Raw genomic sequence first — 22,281 nt, forward strand, 5'->3', positions numbered from 1 at the left:
CTTAACGAGTTATTTGAAAAAGCTTGGTAAACTCCTGATAAAAAACTGCAGATTCCCAAGAGGATTCTTATGACGTATCCTTTCCTGCACAGGACAGGGTACGTTGGGAATCCTCACCCAGGGTAGACAAGGCTTTAACACGCCTGTCCAAGAAGGTGGCGCTACCATCTCCGGACACGGCAGCCCTCAAGGATCCTGCTGATCGCAGACAGGAAACTACTTTAAAGTCTATTTATGCGCATACAGGTGCTTTGCTCAGACCGGCAATAGCATCGGCATGGGTGTGTAGTGCAGTTGCAGCTTGGACAGATACCTTGTCAGCTGACCTTTATACCCTAGACAGGGATACCATTTTATTGACCTTAGGCCACATTAAAGACGCAGTCTTATATATGAGGGACGCTCAAAGAGACATTGGGCTGCTGGGTTCGAGAGCCAACGCTATGGCGATTTCTGCTAGGCGAGCCCTGTGGACCTGCCAATGGACGGGTGATGCCGACTCAAAGAAGCATATGGAGGTTTTGCCATACAAAGGTGAAGTTTTATTTGGGGAAGGTCTCGCGGACCTGGTTGCCACAGCTACCGCAGGTAAATCTACCTTTTTGCCTTTTGTTCCCCCACAGCAAAAGAGAACCCCACAATATCAGATGCAGTCCTTTCGGTCGCATAAGTCCAGAAGAGGTCGGGGCTCATCTTTCCTCGCCAGAGGTAAGGGTAGAGGAAAGAGCACCTGCTCCAGCTAGTTCCCAGGAGCAGAAGTCCTCCCCGGCTTCTACTAAATCCACCGCATGACGCTGGGGCTCCACTGAGGGAGTCCGCACCGGTGGGGGCACGTCTTCGACTCTTCAGCCAGGTCTGGGTTCTGTCAGACGTTGATCCTTGGGCGATGGATATTGTATCCCAAGGCTACAAACTGGAATTCAAAGAGGTGCCCCCTCGCCGATTTTTCAAGTCGGCCTTGCCAGCTTCTTCCCCAGAGAGGGAAGTAGTGTTAGCTGCAATTCAAAAGCTGTGTCAACAGCAAGTGATTGTCAAGGTTCCCCTAGTCCAACAGGGGAAAGGGTACTATTCGACCCTGTTCGTGGTCCCGAAGCCGGATGCTTCGGTCAGACCCATTTTAAATCTAAAAACCTGTACTTGAAAAAGTTCAAATTCAAGATGGAATCGCTCCGGGCTGTGATCTCCAGTCTGAGAAGGGGGGGATTTTATGGTGTCACTAGACATAAAGGATGCATACTTTCATGTCCCCATATATCCTCCTCATCAGGCGTACCTGAGATTCGCTGTACGGGACTGTCATTACCGGTTTCCAACGTTGCCGTTTGGGCTTTCCACGGCACTGAGGGTTTTCACCAAGGTGATGGCGAAGATGATGGTGCTCCTGCGCAGGCAGGGAGTCACAATTATCCCAGACTTGGACGATCTCCTGATAAAAGAAAGATCGAGAGATCAATTGCAGAAGAGCGTGTCGCTCTCCCTGAGAGTGCTACAACAACACGGTTGGATTCTCAATCTGCCAAAGTCACAATGGATTCCAACGACTCGACTATCATTCCTAGGCATGATTCTGGACATGGAACAGAAGAGGGTTTTTCTCCCGATGGAAAAAGCCCAGGACCTCCAGAACATGGTCAGAGACTTGCTAAAACCAAAAAGAGTGTCTGTTCATCAATGCACTCGAGTTCTGGGGAAAATGGTGGCAGCCTACGAGGCCATCCCCTTCGGCAGGTTTCATGCATGGACGTTTCAGTGGGACCTCCTGGACAAGTGGTCAGGGTCCCATCTACTAATACATCAGAAGGTAAGCCTGTCCCCCCGGGCCAGGGTGTCTCTCCTGTGGTGGCTGCAAAGTGCTCACCTACTAGAAGGTCGCAGGTTCGGCATTTAAGAATGGGTTCTGGTGACCATGGACGCAAGCCTCCGAGGATGGGGAGCAGTCACACAAGGTAGAACTTTTCAGGGGCTATGGTCAAGCCAGGAGGCTTGTCTACACATCAACGTACTGGAATTGAGGGCTATATACAACTGCCTACGACAAGCGGAGAATCTTCTTCGCGACCTACCGGTTCTGATTCAATCAGACAACGTCACAGCCGTGGCTCATGTAAACCGCCAAGGTGGGACAAGGAGCAGAGTGGCAATGGCGGAAGCCACCAGGATTCTTCGCTGGGCGGAAAATCACGTTAGCGCTCTGTCAGCGGTCTTCATTCCGGGAGTGGACAACTGGGAAGCAGACTTCCTCAGCAGACACGATCTCCATCCAGGAGAGTGGGGACTTCATCAAGACGTTTTTACAGAGATAACAAGTCTTTGGGGAATTCCTCACATAGACAGAAGCTTCGGAGGTATTGTGTCAGGTCAAGGGACCCTCAGGCAGTAGCGGTAGACGCACTGGTGACACCTTGGGTGTTTCAGTCGGTCTATGTGTTCCCCCCTCTTCCTCTCATCTCAAAAATATTGAGAATCATAAGACAAAAAAGAGTGAAAACAATACTCATTGTTCCAGATTGGCCTCGAAGGGCCTGGTATTCAGATCTTCAGGAGATGCTCACAGAAGATCCATGGCCTCTTCCTCTCAGGGAGGACCTGTTACAACAGGGGCCCTGCGTGTTCCAAGACTTACCGTGGTTACGTTTGACGGCATGGCGGTTGAACACCGAATCCTAGCTGGGAAAGGTATTCCAGAGGAAGTCATCCCTACTCTGATAAAGGCTAGGAAGGAGGTGACGGCAAAACATTATCACCGTATCTGGAGGAAATATGTTGTCACAACTGAGGGCCTGAGCTGACGGGAGGCAGCCTCAGTTGTAGGGGCTGAGATGTACCGGAACCTGGGAGGTTGTATCAGACCCCTGGACATGTAAGTAACATGAATAATAACTGCCCGAAGGCGTGACCACGACAACTTAGATAAAAGTCAATGATGTTTATTATGACAACTCCGCATCACAGCAGCAATAAAAGAAAACGTAAAAGTCAGCAAAGAATAAATACAGTTCCTGAGTACTACAGCATGGCAGGAGCCACAGGGCACTGGTAGTGTGAGATAGTTCTTATGATCTTCTAGATGGAAAGTCCTTACCAGGCCCGGCTGTAGCAATGGAGATAACCCAGGATTGTACCAGCTGGTGTTCCAGGAAGAGCTGGGTTGCTGAAGGTAAAACAGCTGCTGTGGATACTGGCTGGAACCAGACTGTTGTTAGCACGGAGTGGATACTGGCTGGAACCAGTTAAATAATAAATGAACTTTGGGAGCGATGAAATGTGAACTGAAATGTAGAACTTGAGAGCGGAGAAATAATAATTCCGGTGGAGAGTGGTAAAGTGTAGAAAGGACACCGGCCCTTTAAGGGAAGCTGTACTCTGCTGGAAGCTGAGGCTGGAAGCAGGTAGTGTTGTAGCTGGAAACAGATGAATCCACAATGGATTGGAGAGTCAGGCTACACCGCAGGTGGAATGCTGGTGCGGGTCTCTATGGTGGAAGTCTTGAGACAGGAGCTGGAACCTGGAAGACAATCATAGAAGAGAGACAAACAGGAACTAGGTTTGACAACCAAAGCACTGACGTCTTCCTTGCTCAGGTACAGCTTACTTATACCTGCAGCAAGGAAGGGGTTGGCTAGGCAATTATGCAAATCAACAACACAGACAGCAGATTGGTGGAAATGATCAGATGACAGAATCCAAGATGGCTGCGCCCATGCAGACACTTGGAGGGAAGTTTGGTTTGTAATCCATGTGGTCTGGGAAACAGTAATGGCGGCGCCGGCCACCGGAGACAGGAGACGCCAGGCTGATAGATGCACATTTAACCACGCGGGCACAGCGGAGGCCGCGGCTGATGAAAAGACCACTCTGTATGTGGAAACTCAGGAACAGCGGAATCCGGTCCTGGAACGCTGAGCCCGCCTTAGGAGGCATCTGAAGGGTAAGTAATGGCGTCCAGATACCCGGATCGTGACAGCACCCCCCCCTTTAGGAGTGGCCCCAGGACACTTCTTAGGCTTTAAAGGAAACTTTGCGTGGAAATTTCGGACCAAGGCAGGAGCATGGACGTCAGAGGCATTGGTCCAAGAGCGTTCTTCAGGACCATAGCCCTTCCAGTCAATGAGATACTGAAGTTGACCGTAACGGTGACGTGAGTCCAGGATCTTGGCCACTTCATACTCAACGCCTCGTTGAGTTTGGACTTTCGGAGTTGGTGGAAGTGAGGAATGAAACCGATTCAAGATTAGCGGTTTCAACAGGGAAACATGGAATGTCCTGGGTATTTTTAAGAAGGGAGGTAACTGGAGTCTGTAAGCAACAGGATTGATGACTTGATCAATTTTAAAAGGACCGATGTAGCGAGGTGCAAACTTCATACTGGGAACTCTTAACCTCAAATTCTTCGTGGATAACCATACCCGATCACCGACCTTGAGAGCAGGAACTGCTCGACGCTTCTTATCCGCAAACTTCTTGTACCTGAACGATGCCTTGAGCAGAGCTGATCGTACGCTCTTCCAGATATTGGCAAACTGATGCAAGGTGATATCCACTGCGGGAACAGAAGTTGCTGGAAGCGGTTGGAACTCAGGGACTTTAGGGTGGAATCCAAAGTTGGTGAAGAATGGTGTTGAGGAAGATGAAGAATGATACTGGTTGTTATGACAGAACTCGGCCCAGGGAAGTAATTGAACCCAGTCATCTTGAGAGGAGGACACATAGATGCGGAGGAAGGCCTCCAAGTCCTGATTCACCCTCTCAGTTTGACCATTGGTCTGAGGATGGTAAGCCGTGGAAAACTTTAACTTGACTTGGAGGACTTGACATAAACTTCGCCAGAATTTGGCTGTGAATTGAACTCCTCGATCTGAGATAATTTCTTCTGGAAGACCGTGGAGTCGGAAGATCTCTTGTATGAATACTTGAGCCAACTTGGAAGCTGACGGAAGACCGGTGAGAGGAATGAAGTGTGCCATCTTGGTGAACCGGTCAACTACCACCCAGATGGTATTGAACATGTTGCACATGGGCAAATCTGTAATAAAATCCATCGACAAATGGGTCCATGGTCGACGGGGAACAGATAGTGGAACCAGTTGCCCCGCAGGCGACTGGCGGGATACTTTATGTTGAGCACACTTTGGGCAAGATGCAATAAACTCCAAAACGTCCTTTTTCAGAGTTGGCCACCAATAGGACCTAGAGATAAACTCCAGGGTTTTTTGGATACCTGTATGTCCGGCAAAACGGGAAGCATGGGCCCAATGCATGAGCTTCTTCCTTAGTGTCGGCTTCACAAAACTTTTCCCTGATGGGGGCGTAGAGTCCATCCCTACCGTGGAGAATGCCAACGGATTTATAATAGGATGCTTGTCTGAAGACTCTGACTCATTTTCTTGCTCCCATGAGCGGGAAAGGGCATCGGCCTTGCGATTCTGAGAGCCCGGACAGAACTGGAGTTTAAAGTCGAACCTGGAAAAGAAAAGTGCCCATCTGGCCTGACGAGGGTTGAGACATTGTGCGCCTTTTAGATATAGAAGGTTCTTGTGGTCTGTAAGGATGGTGATTGAATGAGAAGCTCCCTCCAACAGATATCTCCACTCCTCTAGAGCGAGCTTGATGGCTAGCAACTCCTGGTCGCCAATGGCATAGTTGCGCTCCGCTGGGGAGAACTTCCGTGAGAAGAAACTGCAAGGATGTAAATGACCATCTTTAGCCCTCTGAGATAACACCGCTCCTACTCCAACGGAGGAGGCATCCACCTCTAAGATGAAAGGAGAGTCGATGTCAGGCTGTTTCAGGACAGGTGCAGAGATGAACCTCTGTTTTAAAAGATGAAAAGCTTGCATGGCTTCTTCAGACCACTTGGACGGGTTAGCACCCTTCTTGGTGAAAGCAGTAATAGGCGCCACAATGGTGGAAAAGTCTCGTATAAACTTTCGGTAATAATTGGCGAACCCTAAGAACCTCTGGACCCCTTTGAGGGTTAAGGGTACCGGCCAATTCTGGATTGCTTGTAGTTTCTCAGGATCCATCTCTAGTCCGGAACCGGACACAATGTACCCTAGAAACGGAATGGACTTGACTTCAAAGACGCATTTCTCTAATTTGCAGTAGAGATGATTGACACGGAGACGGGACAGAACCTCCTTTACCCAGAAACGATGTTCCTCTAAATCGTTGGCAAAAATGAGGATATCATCTAGATAGACCACGACATGACGGTATAGAATGTCTCTGAAGATCTCATTGACGAAATGCTGGAAGACAGCTGGAGCATTGCTCAATCCGAAGGGCATGACGAGGTACTCATAATGTCCGTCACGGGTGTTAAATGCGGTCTTCCACTCGTCACCCTCACGGATCCGGATGAGACTGTATGCACCTCTCAGGTCCAGCTTTGTAAAGATGGTAGCTCCGCTAACTCTGTCAAAGAGCTCAGTAATCAGGGGTAAAGGATAGCGGTTCTTGATGGTAATGTCGTTCAAACCTCTGTAGTCGATGCACGGCCGCAGACCACCATCTTTCTTCTTTACAAAAAAGAAGCCTGCGCCGGCTGGAGAAGAAGAAGGTCGAATGAACCCCTTTGCTAGGTTCTCTTTAATGTATTCCTCCATAGAATGTGTCTCGGGGAGAGACAACGGATAAGTTCGGCCTCGAGGTGGAACCTTCCCTGGAACGAGATCAATCGGGCAGTCCCATTCTCTATGAGGAGGAAGGATATCAGCAGAAGCTTTACTGAACACATCCGTGAAATCTTGATATGGAGGAGGTGGAACATCAGACGACCTGGGGGAGGAAGAACAGACAGGCAACACTTTAAACAAACATGTCTTAGTACAGGAGGAACCCCATGCCAGGATTTGCGTAGTCGTCCAATCAATTGTAGGATTGTGAAGACGGAGCCATGGAAGGCCCAGGACCACAGGATGTGTGGCTCTTGGAATCACTAAAAATGAAATAAGTTCGGAATGAAGAACTCCCACTCTCAGACGAACTGGTAGAGTCCTTAGAGAAATAACTGTATCAAAAATTTTACTGCCATCCACAGCAGTTAAGGAAAAGGACGAAGGAAGTCTCTCGGTGGGTAGGGACCACCGTTTAACATAGGCTTCAGTAATAAAGTTCCCAGCTGCTCCGGAATCCAGGAGGGCAATGACGTTCTGATAACGTTGAGCAACTTGAAGCGAGACTGGGAGGTTACAATCTTGAGGAGATGGAGAGGAGATCATTACTCCTAGCCGGCCCTCTCCTTGGCGAGCTAGGATTTGGAGTTTCCCGGACGTTTGGGACAGGCATTAATGGTGTGAGACGGAGCTGCACAATACAGACAGAGAAACTCGGAGAGACGTCTTCGGCGCTCAGCAGGAGTTAAACGGGAACGGCCAATTTGCATGGGCTCATCTTTAGATGGTGACAGTTGGCGAGGAGGAGGAGCAGAAGATTTTGGAGCAGATGATCTTCCACGCTCAGTTGCTCTCTCTCTGAAACGTAAGTCAACTTTCGTACAAAGTGAGATTAGCTCATCTAACTTGGAGGGTAAGTCTCTGGTAGCTAACTCATCTTTAATACGCTCGGATAAACCATGCCAGAATGCAGCATACAGGGCCTCGTCGTTCCATGCCAGTTCGGATGCCAGGATCTGGAACTGTATAAGATATTGTCCTACAGTACGTGATTCCTGGCGTAAACGGAGAATCTCAGACGAAGCTGAAGTTACCCGGCCTGGCTCGTCGAAGATGCGCCTGAATGTTGACACAAATGCAGTGTAAGAAGATAGCAGGGTGTCGGACCTCTCCCATAACGGTGATGCCCAATCAAGGGCTGAGCCACTGAGAAGAGAAATAATGTAGGCAATTTTTGTACGGTCACTGGGAAAATTGCCAGGTTGTAGCTCAAACTGAATCTCACACTGGTTGAGAAATCCCCTGCAGAATCTTGGAGATCCGTCAAATTTTGCTGGCGTTGGAAGATGAAGACGTGGAGCAGAAATGGGTAAGGTGGGTGGGGTTATAGCTGGAGTCACTGTGGTTGACGCACCAGACGCGCCTGATCCACGGAGAGTTGTCTGAATCCCATCCAGCCGAGTAGAGAGATCCTGGAGACAGCGGATGATGTGGCCCTGTGCAGCCTCCTGATGTTCTAGTCGGGCTGCCAGTTCTTGCATCGGCCTGGCCGCTTGATCCTGGTCTCCGGCTGGATTCATTAGGTCAGTGCTTACTGTCACAACTGAGGGCCTGAGCTGACGGGAGGCAGCCTCAGTTGTAGGGGCTGAGATGTACCGGAACCTGGGAGGTTGTATCAGACCCCTGGACATGTAAGTAACATGAATAATAACTGCCCGAAGGCGTGACCACGACAACTTAGATAAAAGTCAATGATGTTTATTATGACAACTCCGCATCACAGCAGCAATAAAAGAAAACGTAAAAGTCAGCAAAGAATAAATACAGTTCCTGAGTACTACAGCATGGCAGGAGCCACAGGGCACTGGTAGTGTGAGATAGTTCTTATGATCTTCTAGATGGAAAGTCCTTACCAGGCCCGGCTGTAGCAATGGAGATAACCCAGGATTGTACCAGCTGGTGTTCCAGGAAGAGCTGGGTTGCTGAAGGTAAAACAGCTGCTGTGGATACTGGCTGGAACCAGACTGTTGTTAGCACGGAGTGGATACTGGCTGGAACCAGTTAAATAATAAATGAACTTTGGGAGCGATGAAATGTGAACTGAAATGTAGAACTTGAGAGCGGAGAAATAATAATTCCGGTGGAGAGTGGTAAAGTGTAGAAAGGACACCGGCCCTTTAAGGGAAGCTGTACTCTGCTGGAAGCTGAGGCTGGAAGCAGGTAGTGTTGTAGCTGGAAACAGATGAATCCACAATGGATTGGAGAGTCAGGCTACACCGCAGGTGGAATGCTGGTGCGGGTCTCTATGGTGGAAGTCTTGAGACAGGAGCTGGAACCTGGAAGACAATCATAGAAGAGAGACAAACAGGAACTAGGTTTGACAACCAAAGCACTGACGTCTTCCTTGCTCAGGTACAGCTTACTTATACCTGCAGCAAGGAAGGGGTTGGCTAGGCAATTATGCAAATCAACAACACAGACAGCAGATTGGTGGAAATGATCAGATGACAGAATCCAAGATGGCTGCGCCCATGCAGACACTTGGAGGGAAGTTTGGTTTGTAATCCATGTGGTCTGGGAAACAGTAATGGCGGCGCCGGCCACCGGAGACAGGAGACGCCAGGCTGATAGATGCACATTTAACCACGCGGGCACAGCGGAGGCCGCGGCTGATGAAAAGACCACTCTGTATGTGGAAACTCAGGAACAGCGGAATCCGGTCCTGGAACGCTGAGCCCGCCTTAGGAGGCATCTGAAGGGTAAGTAATGGCGTCCAGATACCCGGATCGTGACATATGTTTCTTGGGGTGAAGCCAAGAATGCTCCTACGGAAGATTTCCATCTGGGCCGTTTTCTCCACTTTCTACAGACAGGAGTGGATATGGGCCTAAAATTAGGCTCCATTAAGGTACAGATTTCGGCCCTGTCTATTTTCTTTCTGAAGGAATTGGCTTCTCTCCCAGAAGTCCAGACTTTTGTAAAGGGAGTGCTGCACATCCAGCCTCCTTTTGTGCCCCCAGTGGCACCTTGGGACCTTAACGTGGTGTTGCGGTTCCTGAAGTCTCACTGGTTTGAACCTCTTCAAACTGTTGAATTGAAATTTCTCTCTTGGAAGGTGGTCATGTTGTTGGCCTTGGCATCTGCAAGGCGGGTATCCGAATTGACGGCCTTGTCTCACAAGAGCCCCTATTTGACCTTCCATGTGGATAGAACAGAGTTGAGGACTTGTCCTCAATTTTTGCCTAAGGTGGTTTCTTCATTTCATATGAACCAACCTATTGTGGTGCCTGTGGCTACGGGTGACTTGGAGGATTCCAAGTCCCTGGATGTAGTCAGGGCCTTAAAAATCTATGTAGCCAGGACGGCTGGGGTTAGGAAAAAAGAAGCACTGTTTGTTCTGTATGCAGCCAACAAAGTTGGCGCTCCTGCTTCGAAGCAGACTATTGCTCGCTGGATCTGTAACACGATTCAGCAGGCTCATTCTACGGCGGGTTTGCCGTTAACAAATTCAGTAAAGGCCCATTCCACTAGGAAGGTGGCCTCTTTTCGGGCGGCTGCCCGAGGTGTCTCGGCTTTACAGCTTTGCCGATCAGCTACCTGGTCAGGTTCAAACACTTTTGCAAAGTTCTATATGTTTGATACCCTGGCTGATGAGGACCTTGCGTTTGCTCAGTCGGTACTGCAGAGTCGTCCGCACTCTCCCGCCCGGTCTGGAGCTTTGGTATAAACCCCATGGTCCTTACGGAGTCCCCAGCATCCTCTAGGACGTAAGAGAAAATAAGATTTTAAACCTACCGGTAAATCTTTTTCTCCTAGTTCATAGAGGATGCTGGGCGGCCGTCCCAGTGCAGACAAAGGGGGTCATTCCGAGTTGTTCGCTCGCAAGCTGCTTTTAGCAGCTTTGCACACGCTAAGCCGCCGCCTACTGGGAGTGAATCTTAGCTTATCAAAATTGCGAACGAAAGATTCGCAATATTGCGAAAAGACTTCTCTGTGCAGTTTCTGAGTAGCTCGAGACTTACTCTGCCAGTGCGATCAGCTCAGTGCTTGTCGTTCCTGGTTTGACGTCACAAACACACCCAGCGTTCGCCCAGACACTCCTCCGTTTCTCCAACCACTCCCGCGTTTTTCCCAGAAACGGTAGCGTTTTTTCACACACTCCCATAAAACGGCCAGTTTCCGCCCAGAAACACCCACTTCCTGTCAATCACATTACGATCACCAGAACGAAGAAAAAACCTCGTAATGCCGTGAGTAAAATTCCTAACTGCATAGCAAATTTACTTGGCGCAGTCGCACTGCGGACATTGCGCATGCGCATTAGCGACTAATCGCTCCATTGCGAGAAAAAAATAACGAGCGAACAACTCGGAATGACCCCCAAAATCTGCAAGGCTTGTATATAGTTGTTGCTTCCATAAGGGTTATGTTACAGTTGAGATCAGTCTTTAGCTGATACTGTTTTTTGTTCATACTGTTAACTGGTTGCGTATATTCCAGGTTATACGGTGTGGATGGTGTGGGCTGGTATGAATCTTGCCCTTAGATTGACAAAATCCTTTCCTCGTATTGTCCATCTCCTCTGGGCCCAGTTTCTCTAACTGAGGTCTGGAGGAGGGGCATAGAGGGAGGAGCCAGTGCACACCCATTCTAAAGTTCTTTATAGTGCCCATGTCTCCTGCGGAGCCCGTCTATACCCCATGGTCCTTACGGAGTCCCCAGCATCCTCTACGGACTAGGAGAAAAAGATTTACCAGTAGGATTAAAATCTTATTTTTTGTGATTCCATTTTCATATTCAGCATTGGAATGTTTTTTTTGCCAATTCCCTGATTGATCACCTATATCCGCAGAATGGGGAATCTGTCCATAAATGTATGGCCCCTGTGAGAGTTGCCTTATGGGGACAGATGCATGCATGTACATATGATTTTGAGCTGCCAGTGTATAGGAACTGTGCTTTATATATGATCACCAGTGCAATGTTTGTTTGGTTGTTTTGACTTCAGCTGGCCGCTCTAATATATGGCGAGTTCAACAGTCTTGTGGAGAAATTCTACATCATCGACTGCCGCTATCCTTATGAGTATGACGGAGGCCACATCAAGGTGAGTGGCTGTAGCTGAGGTATTGCCTGTGTGCAGATGAGTGTGCCATGCTATTGCTGCAGACTATTTCTTTATAACTGACACATCCACTTGCAGCGCCTTGCGCCATTGGAAATCCGTCTTGGACACGCCATTGAATCTTGCACCAGCTCTATGGCAGGTGCAGTTTCTCCACCGGAACTTTGATTCCTGTGTAAGCGGCTGTGCATCTCTGGACACAGCATCTGTCAGCGACACTCCTGCATCTGCCTAACAACCAGCCTGTTACATCCCGGGTAATAATGCTAAAATCTCTTGTGCCTTCACAAGGTATCAGTCGGGACACATGGGCAGTGCGACTCGGACGCACGCACTGTACTTATAACATCAGCATTGTGTGCGGTTAGTGTGCAACTCCGTATCAGGCCTTTAATGTGAATAATGGAGCTGTGACTTGCCAAACATCTGTGCTCCAAATTCAGAATGGGCCACACAGTAGGGACCCAATTCATAATATCAAGGTATCTGTGCCCCCAAGTCATAAGGCACATGGCAGCACCCCACATTCATAAGCCACACATCAGCGTCCCTAATTTTAAAATATGCTGCACAGAAGTTTTTCCCATTTGAAACGTGCATAATACATGCATGTACCTCAGACCAGGTGCAGATAGATGCTGTGGAGTTGTGCTATTGCTGTCTGAGGAGGATGTTGGGAATGGAAGATCAGTGCTGAAAGATGCCCAGTCCTCAAGCACAAACCTCCTTTGCTCTTGTCTGACTTAAGGTCAGGGTGCCCAGTCCCCAAGCACAAACCTCCTTTGCTCTTGTCCGACTTAAGGTCAGGGTGCCACTCTGTGTGCATTCTGCAGTTTTGCACAGTGGCCCCTCTCCTTAAACGCTTGACTCTTGGGCCATAGTTTGGACGCCCCTGGTCTAAGAGGTCTTTTTCTGAAATTCTGATGTCTGTTAAAATGGTTGGTACATTATTTCATGTGATTAGAGAAAGAAAATTGCAATGATTACAAAGGTTGGAGGCAGCTAAAGAGGGATAACTGTTAGGTTTTTGCTGCTAATAGGACAACTAAACTTGTGATAATGGAATGCAGTGGCAATATTCTGAGAATGATCAGAGTAAAGTTACAGTATTGGCTAATTATTCCAGAAATGTGTTTTTTCTTTTTTTCTTTTTTTTTACTTTTTAATGTTAGATTGTTACTTTGTTAGACTCTACATTAAAGAAAGTGTATTCACATTCAAATAAATGTAAATATATTGTTCCACATATTTATTGTTTCAATAGAAACTTCCAGACATTGTGTATGTACAGTAATGGTTGTTACAATCCCCTACAGGGTGCATTAAACCTTCATCGGCCAGAGGAGGTGTTGGATTATTTTCTTAAGTGTCCGTTGGTTCCATCCGTAGCAGAAAAACGTATTATATTGGTGTTTCACTGTGAATTCTCCTCTGAAAGAGGACCAAAGATGTAAGTACAAGCTTGCTCTACTATGCCAAGTTACTATGTGATGTTTGGATACCTACCTAGAAGAAATAGCTGGGATTTAAATTATCCAAAGTATTTAAAGGTTTAATTAGCCACTCATAACTACCTTTACCACTCAGCGTTGAACTGACCTCATTCAGAATGAAAAACATGACTAACTTATTGTATCTTTCTTTCAACATGCAGTGCCCACACATATTATACTTTACCATGTTGAATTTTATTTTTATTTATATATTTTTTTTAGACAACTTTGAATTTCTTGAAAATAGCATTAGTTTGCTTAGTATGATTACACAGCAAAATAGATCTACCAAAAATGGTCTATTTTGTTTCTACTACCACTCCTTATAATATGTATTTTTTGCTTTGACGTTAATTTACCTTCCAAAAACCACAAAAAACTGTACCTTACACATAGGGCTCCGTAATAAATCTGCACTTAAAAATAAAAATGATGCATTTGCTTTTTTGCGTAATGCATAAAATACACAATGTGTAGGTAAATTAGACAGCCCTACCGCATCAAATGAATAAACCTATGTGTTTATTCGGGCATGTCAAACGCAAAATCCCAACTGGGCCTTATAATCAAGGTCTAAGTCTTGTGTGGGCCACAAGAAAATGAAAGTCTGATATTTTAAAAGGTTTATTAGAAAAACCAACAAAAAAAATATAATCAAAGAGATGTCAAGTATCGGGAAGAAAACAACTTTGATAGTGTCAGCTGGGAGCTGTGTTATTCCCCATCATATATTGTTGTGCGGTCCCCTCTCCTTTATGAATTAATAATACAGGTTGAGTATCCCATATCCAAATATTCCGAAATACGGAATATTCAGAAATACGGACTTTTTTGAGTGAGACTGAGATAGTGAAGCCTTTGTTTTTTGATGGCTCACTGTACACAAACTGTTTAATACACAAAGTTATTAAAATATTGTATTAAATGACCTTCAGGCTGTGTATAAGGTGTATATGAAACATAAATGAATTGTGTGAATGTAGACACACTTTGTGTAATGCACAAAGTTATAAAAAATATTGGCTAAAATGACCTTCAGGCTGTGTGTATAAGGTGTATATGAAACATAAATGCATTCTGTGCTTAGATTTAGGTCCCATCACCATGATATCTCATTATGGTATGCAGTTATTCCAAAATACGGAAAAATCCGATATCCAAAATTTCTCTGGTCCCAAGCATTTTGGATAAGGGATACTCAACCTGTACCACATATCAGTATGAGCTGGGAGCTTTGTTATTGCCTCTCATACAGTATATAGTCCCAGTTGTCATTAGCCACTAAGGGGTTAATTTATTAATAAGCTTGAGTGTACTCTGTATTGTGCTGTCTTAACTGTATATGTTCTATATTGTAATATCTGTACAGGGAATAGGCCCCATTGTTCAGAATACAATACACTTGCTAATTCTGTGTATTGTCAGACCAAGACCAGAGCATGTTTGGATTTACACACACCTTTTTTTTTTTTTTCTGTGTGGCTTCATGTGATTTTGACAAGTGAAAATTGCTGTGTTATGCTATCCTAATCGTCTGCTTTCTTTGGCATTTATATCTTGCATTAAAGGTGTCGTTGTTTAAGAGAGGAAGATCGAGCCAGGAATGAATATCCAAGTCTTTCTTACCCAGAAATGTACCTACTCAAAGGGGGATACAAAGACTTTTTCCCGGAATACAGAGTAAGGATGCAGTCATCTTTGGGTTATTTGAGCAACATTTACTTTCTTGAATATGAATTTGTGCAGCTCTATCCAGCCTTCCCAAGAGGTTGCACAAATTGAGACAAAGAGGGGTATTTAATTACTGTCGCAGAAGCTTCGGGCAATTTTTCCCAATGGTTTTTTCACCGGAAAAACCATCCCTTTCACCCGAAAACACACAGGTTCAGCAAAACCTGTGTGTTTTTGGGTGAAAGCGAGGCTGTTTTAGGGGATTTTGCTTCGGGTGCCTGAGACAGGTGAAACAAATCCCTGATAAGCCGCGTCTTGCGCCGGCTTATCGGGGCTAATTGAATAGTCCCCGGCGAGACAATTACCCTGATCAATGATAGCAGGTAATTGAATATCCCCCAAAACATTAAAAGAATATGATGCGATTATATAGTTCGGACTATATTGGTGAATTGAGTTTTTCAATCATGCAATTAAATGTAAATGGTTCCAATACTGCAAATAAATAGCATCCATGTGGTCAGATTTAATTACCTGCAGTGTTTACCGCATGGCTAAAGTGATTCCATTATTAGGCAAATTACCTGCGTGGCTAACGTGCCTTACCCATAGATTCCAGGTTAAGTGCCCTGAAGCTATGGGTTACTCCACACTTTCCACTCCTGAGGCTGCAAGGAAATATCTGCGTTAAGTACACCCTCTGGGGCTTACCGCGTGGGATAGCAAGTCTTTATTGAATAGGTAAGCCCTGTGGTTAATTGAATCAGCTCTATAGAATCTGTAAATAGTGATGAGATTGCCAAAGCAGTGGTGACCAGCATTACATCCGGCCCTTAGTTTGTTTGCTGTATGTGTTGTGTCCCCCCTCTTTTCAGTGAGAATGTCTTCTAAGAGATCTTGTACAAAGACCTCTCAGTAGGACAAGGGAGCTCTGGTGATTCGCACATATACTTATATATTCTACTCAAGATCACACTGGCCTTTGTGAATGTTGCTCCGCAGTGACACCAGATGCACCTGCCACCGTGGTAGCCCCACAGGAACCAGATTGGCAGCCTCTCCGTCCTTGGCCATGAGGGAATTGGGCTCGCAGCTTGCCCTCCCTCTCCTCCTTCTTTGGCAATGGTTGTGGGGCTGCAGAAAGTCCTCTCGCAGCCCCCTACTGCAAACCCACAGCAGTCTGTATCCGTTCAGGGGCTGTCCAAATCAGTCCAGGGTTTAGTTCAGCTGTCAAGCTCCCTCCAACATATGTTGGGTACCTTCCACCAAATGCAAGACATGTGAGTTTGGGGTACTCACAGACCGATGAGTCACAGTTGGAAGATTCCTCTGAAGATGAGGTACTGTCCCAGACATTGGACAATGAGTCTGCTTCTGTCTATTATGACCATATGAATCCGGTCAGTCTTGTAGTACGGATGACTTTGCAGATAAAGGACTCTAATATGACTGCAGCTTTGGAGGCTTTTCTCTTCATCTATGCAGTTAGAAGAACTCCTAACTTAGGCTTGGGTGCATCCCAACAAAAAGTTTATAGTGTCCACGCAGATATCATCCCTTTCTCCTTGACCAGGAGCAGTAGGAAATTCCGTTCGCCATGGATGCACACATCGCTAGGTTGGTGAAGTCAACCACCCTGCCTATTCCTGACACAACGTCTCTTAAGAGCGGATATCTACTCTACTCTAAGAAGGCCCTAGAGGAGATGGCCCTCATTGGAGAGGTTCTCTTCGGTCAAGAACTAGATAAGTTTGTCGCCGCAATAGTGGCTTCTATAACAGCCTTCTTACCCTCTGTGGCACCCAAGACGAAACAGTTGTTCTTTTGTGCCTTTCATCCACAGGCGAAAGCAAAAAGTCAACCTTCTTCCAGATCTCAGAGCTCCTCTGCTAAAACTGCCAAATCCAAGCATCAGGCTCCAAGCAAACTGAGAAACAAGCAGCATGACAGGGCGTGTCCCTACCTGGGACCTCACACTGTGGGCGGCCGTCTCCTACGCTTCATCGTCATATGGCGAGTTACAACATCCTGTTGCCAGAGATTTTTCGGATCAGGTTATCCAGACCATAATCTCAGCCAGAAAACCATCTTCAGCAAAAATCTACTACCTGGTGCGCACGTAATTTCAGTGGTGTGCTGTCAGTCACCTGGATCCGTTAGTCTATAGACTTTCATGGGTGATGGCTTTATTACAGTCTGGGTTGGACCTGGGCCTGCGTCTTGCTTCTCTAAAGGTGCAGGTCTCAGCACATTCCGTTTTATTTAAACGTAAGGTGGCTCGTTCTCCTGCTATTTAGACCTTTTTTACAGGGAGTTCTTCACATCCAGCCTCTTTTCGTTCCTTCAATACATCCGTGGGACTTGACTCTCATCTTACAGATCTTGCAAGATCCCCCTTTTGAACCAGTGGAGTGATTAGATCTTCGCTGGCTTACCTTGAAGAGTGTGTTTTCGCTGGCCATTACTTCAGAATCTCAGGTCTCAGACCTGGGTGCACTTTTGCACCGACTTCTTTTCCTAGTCTTTCACTCAAACAGGGCTGTCCTTCATACTCTACTCTACTCTCCTCTCCTCTCTTACCACCCCAAGGTTTTCTCACATTTCCACATCAATCAGGAGATTGTGCTACCTTTCCTTACAGTTTCAGACTCTGCAGATTCTCTGGAGTCTGTGACTTCCCTGGACGTGGTGCGGGCTTTTAGCAGGAATGTCCAGTGCACTGCTGCATTTCAGAAATTGGACTCTGCAGCCAAACTGATCTGGCCGGCCTTTAAGCAGACCTTGGCCCGTTGGTTACATCTCACCATTTGTCATACTTAGCTCGCCAGCCTATTCCAGCCTCTGTGATGACTCATTCCATGCATTCCATCGGGGCCTCCTGGGCAGCCCATCGCGGGGCCCCGCAGAGATATTTTTTAAGTTTCAACACCTTCGCCTTGGCTGATGCAGTTTTTGGGCATCTGGACCTTAGGGCAGCACGGGAGCGTTCCCTCCCACAACGTGACAGCTTTGGGACGTCCTAGGGTCCCACCGTCCTCCAGGATGAAAGAAAAAAAAGATTTTTGTCTTTCCTGTAAAATTATTTTTTTCCGAATCCACGGTGGGTGCTGGGAACTTGGGGGGTATAGTGGAGTGCAGGAGCTGGGCACTAAGTAGTTATCTAGTTAGTCTCCTCCTCCCAAATACTCAGCCTAGTAACCCTGAGGCCAGTTTAACTTAACAAGCTCGAAGAACTAGCACGATGGAGAGGAGAAGACAACCGTCACACACGTACATACCAGGCATACAAACAACTGTGGCACAGGGTGCCAGAGACCAACACAGAACAACCCAAGTAGCCAGGAGTGTAAGGGCGGTGCCCAGCATCCACCATGTATTCAGAAAAAAAGAATTTTACAGGCAAGACAAAAATCCATTTTTTCTTAACTTTGCCACATTCTCCACGTGCATAAAAGTGGTCTGCAGCACGGCCCACTGGGACTGAAGTCCCCATAGAATGCTATGGGGCTGCGATGTGCCGGTATGCATTACACTCCATAAAAGGTAAATTTTCCAGAAATTACTCCCAATAGACGGCACCATCCATAGATGGTGTTGTCTATAGAAGCCTATGGACTTCTTTAAGTAGAGATCCCCTAAGATGCATCTGAGCGATACCACTCTCCGGTATCATTATTTATTTTTATAATGTAATACTTTCTTAATCCTAGAAACAATAATTTGTTGTTTTTAGAGCTGAAATTCATCAAAATTGTGTCGGTTGGACTCCTGGGACCCATACAGCGTTAACCTGTTCATCAACATCCAATTAGTATGATGGACTTTCTGTTGAAAATTCTTACTTATGCACTAAACACATTTAATTAAAGTGCCATGTATAATCTAATACTGTATATGATTACAATTCAATCATCTAGAACCCTTTATGCTCCTCACAAGCAGTTTCATCAGGTTATGCATCTGATGCATCTTTCCATGTGCTCTCTTGCAGGTGTTGTGCGACCCTCAGGGCTACTGCCCAATGCATCATGAGGATTACCGGGAAGAACTACTGAAATGCCGCACAAAGAGCAAATCCTGGGCAGGAGATCGCAAGAGAAGGGATCAAATGGTTAGGCTAATGAAGCTGTAGTGTGGAATCTGGCCAACATCTAAACCAAATGATCAATAATACAGGAAACTCCTGCGGCATGTAAAATGTATTACAATACAACCATGAGGCCTGCCACATATTTTGTTGGTCACTGTGAAATAATTAGCCATAAGAAGAAAGTGTGGGGAATGCATGCATGTATGTGGTGGGTGTTGACTGCAACTAGATTAATTCATGAATTGACCATATCAGGAAACCAACAGAAACTGATTACATTCTGTGTATGCCATGTGTTTGGTACAAGTCCTATTCTGGAGGTCTGCAAGTGGAATTTGAACTCCTAAGGAGCTTTATACACATACTACAACCTCTAATAGTGCATTTTTACAGGACCTTAATAAACTGTCCAGCCAGAAATAAGAGGGCAGATGACGATTGGCTGCGTTAAATGATGTGGGTGTTCTTATGCTATAATATCTATTGTACTTGGTGATATCTCTTTATAACTAATAGAATGTAAGACATCACATGCCAAACCTTAAAGAACACTGTGAATATCAAGTACACCAATTCTTTTGTGTCCCCCCCCCCCCCCCCCCCCCGTATTTTGATAAATTTAATATAGGAATCTTCTGCAAACTAGTAAAATCATTGATCCGTTTTCTAAATGGTGCTCTGTTTTTTTTATTATTTTCTGTATATATTTTATTAGGAACATATATGGTTAAATATTTGCAATAAAATACAGAGAAGAGAATAAAGAATTTGACATATATAATGTCAAGCCTTTCTTCAAGTATTCCCCTGTCTTGAGAGAATTGCAATGGGTTATTTGGGGGGGGGGCACACTGAATGTGGCATTTCATTAAATTATGTGCATTTCTACATTAATTACATTTATTAATGTCCCTCAAACCTTCATCTTGCTTTATTTGATTTTTCAAAATGTAAATACAGTATATGACACTTATATGCTTTTTGTGTTATATCATTTCATGTGACTATTTAATTCCTGCATACACTTGCATTAAAAAGAAGAGTATGTTTATAAAGTGCTCCTTTCCCTTACCCATAGTGAGTCTGTGCAGACACCTCACTCAGGAGTATGATACCCAGCAATTTTTCCAGGTTTATGGAAACACGGGATGTAGCCAATATCCTGGTGGTCAGGATCCCGCTGGTCAGAATATAGACGCTAGGATTCTGACCGCTGAGAATGGCGTCAGGGGCGCCAGGGCTATTCCCGCTCGTGGGTGTTCACGACACTCAAAGAGTGGGAATAGAACCTGTAGCGAGCGCAGTGAGCCCGTAAGGGGCTTTCTAGCACTCGCCCTGTGGCCGGGATCTCGGGGTAGGTATTCGGGTCATGGAATAGGCTAGCTAGACTACTGCGCCCCTACTTAAAGGTAGTACATAGGGGGTCATTCCGACCTGATCGCACGCTGCGCTGCGATCAGGTCAGAACTGCGCATGCACCGCAATGTGCAGGCGTGTCGTACGGGTACAGAGCGGATCGTTGCTGGGCGATGTATTTAACGAAGAATCCATTCACACAGCCGATTGCAAGAAGATTGACAGGAAGAAGATGTTTGTGGGTGTCAACTGACCTTTGGTTGGAAAAACGCATGGCGTGTCCAAGCGTTTGCAGGGCTGGTGTCTGACGTCAACTCCGGGAGAGAACAGGCTGAAGTGATCGCAAGGGCTAAGTTCAGAGCTACTCAGAAACTGCACAAAATGTGTTTGCAGAGCTCGGCTGCACATACGATACTACACTTGCACAGCTAAAATACACTCCCCTGTGGGCGGCGACTATGCGTTCGCACGGCTGCAAAAAAACAGCTAGCGAGCGATCAACATCGGAATGGCCCCCATAGTTACCCAAAAAATAATTTTGCGCAAGACAGTGTGGCCTTGAGTTAGTGGTGGGGAAGGCACAGCAAAAAATAGCAATACTATAGTTGTTGGAGTGTATTTGTAAAGTCTATTGTTAATAAATTTGCTTGCAGAGTACTGCAATTGTCTTTGTCCCATAATGCCCTAAACTCCCCCATAATGTATTTGTATATTCATGTAGTTAATACAAGATAATGTTTGACGACGGAATGTTGCTACTGGTCTTCCTTTTATTTATATTGTGCTTTTTCTCAGCATAAATTCAGATATGCTGAGAAATATTCACTATGCAAAATAATTGTTGACCACATGTTTTAATGGGTTTTAAATAGAAAGGTAAATCTTTTTATATAGGATTTATTTTGGGCAATGTTTGTTTTGTCACTAGGTGGCAGCCTTCTCTTGTAAATTAAATAGAGCATTATTACTGAGGTTTGAGAATGGATAGTATTGAAAGAATAAAACCCTTGATCCTTTCATAGACCTTTATTTAATTTACATCTACACTGAGCAGTGAATTAACTTTGTCCTATTAAAGTTCATGCTAAATTTGTGCTGAAGACGATTCGCTTTTTGGGAACATAGGGTCGGATGTAATGAAGTCCGAGTTGGCCGGAGGTGCGGATTCTCGTCCAAACTCAAATGTTTTTAAAGCAGCAATCATGTACAAGGCAAAACCATGCCTTGTATTTTATTGCTGCTTTTAAAAAAAAATCTTTGGCAGAGTGGAGGAACTTGGAAGGAGAGCTGGGAAAAATTAAAGTGCTATACTAAAGGCAACAGACCTTTTGTATCAAAAGGGTTAGGAAAAACACAAGGAAAGGGAAGCCAGTGGTTCGCATAAGAAGAAGCGAGCATTGTGAAAGCAAAAAAATGGCCTTTAGGCTATATAAGCAGATGCAAAATAATGAAGACAGATGTGCAAAGACGTAGGCTGAAGATAAAATGGCACAATCAGTGGGTAAAGGGGGCAGAATTTTCTCTTAGGTATATAAGCGAAAGGAGAAAAACAAAAGGGGGAATAATAAGACAGAGTGGGAGTCTTGTTGAGGGAGACAATGTAATAGCAGATAATCTTCATTATTTTTGCTCAGAATTCACTACTACAGGGCTGGCCAAACCGGTCCTCGAGATCTACCAACAGTTCATGTTTTCCAGGCCTCCTGGAGAGCTGTAGAATTGTCAGTTAGGAATTAATGCAACACATCTTAATTAGTAATGACTACACCTGTGCACCAGCTAGGTGGTCTGGAAAATGTGAACTGTTGGTAGATCTCGAGGTCTGGTTTGGCCAGCTCTGCACTACTGAAAATGCTGGTAAGGGTCACAGTTAAGTTGTAAGTTTATTCAGAAAAATGAGGTAGAAACAAGTACATTTACAGAGGAGAAAGT

At 45.7% G+C, this 22,281-nt stretch overlaps 1 protein-coding gene across 1 annotated transcript in view; it reads left to right on the forward strand.

Moving 5' to 3' along the window:
• CDC25C (cell division cycle 25C) overlaps nt 1–19,966 on the forward strand; it is a 184,209-nt gene extending 164,243 nt beyond the window's left edge. The window contains exons 14-17 of the mRNA XM_063927873.1: nt 11,623–11,721; nt 13,056–13,189; nt 14,801–14,912; nt 18,895–19,966. Coding sequence (XP_063783943.1) covers nt 11,623–11,721; nt 13,056–13,189; nt 14,801–14,912; nt 18,895–19,035 — 486 coding nt within the window. The 3' untranslated portion in view covers nt 19,036–19,966. The remainder of the gene's footprint in view (nt 1–11,622; nt 11,722–13,055; nt 13,190–14,800; nt 14,913–18,894) is intronic.
• The last annotated feature ends 2,315 nt before the right edge of the window (nt 19,967–22,281 follow it).

Source organism: Pseudophryne corroboree, chromosome 6 (genome assembly GCF_028390025.1).
Source record: "Pseudophryne corroboree isolate aPseCor3 chromosome 6, aPseCor3.hap2, whole genome shotgun sequence".
Taxonomy (NCBI): Eukaryota; Metazoa; Chordata; class Amphibia; order Anura; family Myobatrachidae; genus Pseudophryne; species Pseudophryne corroboree.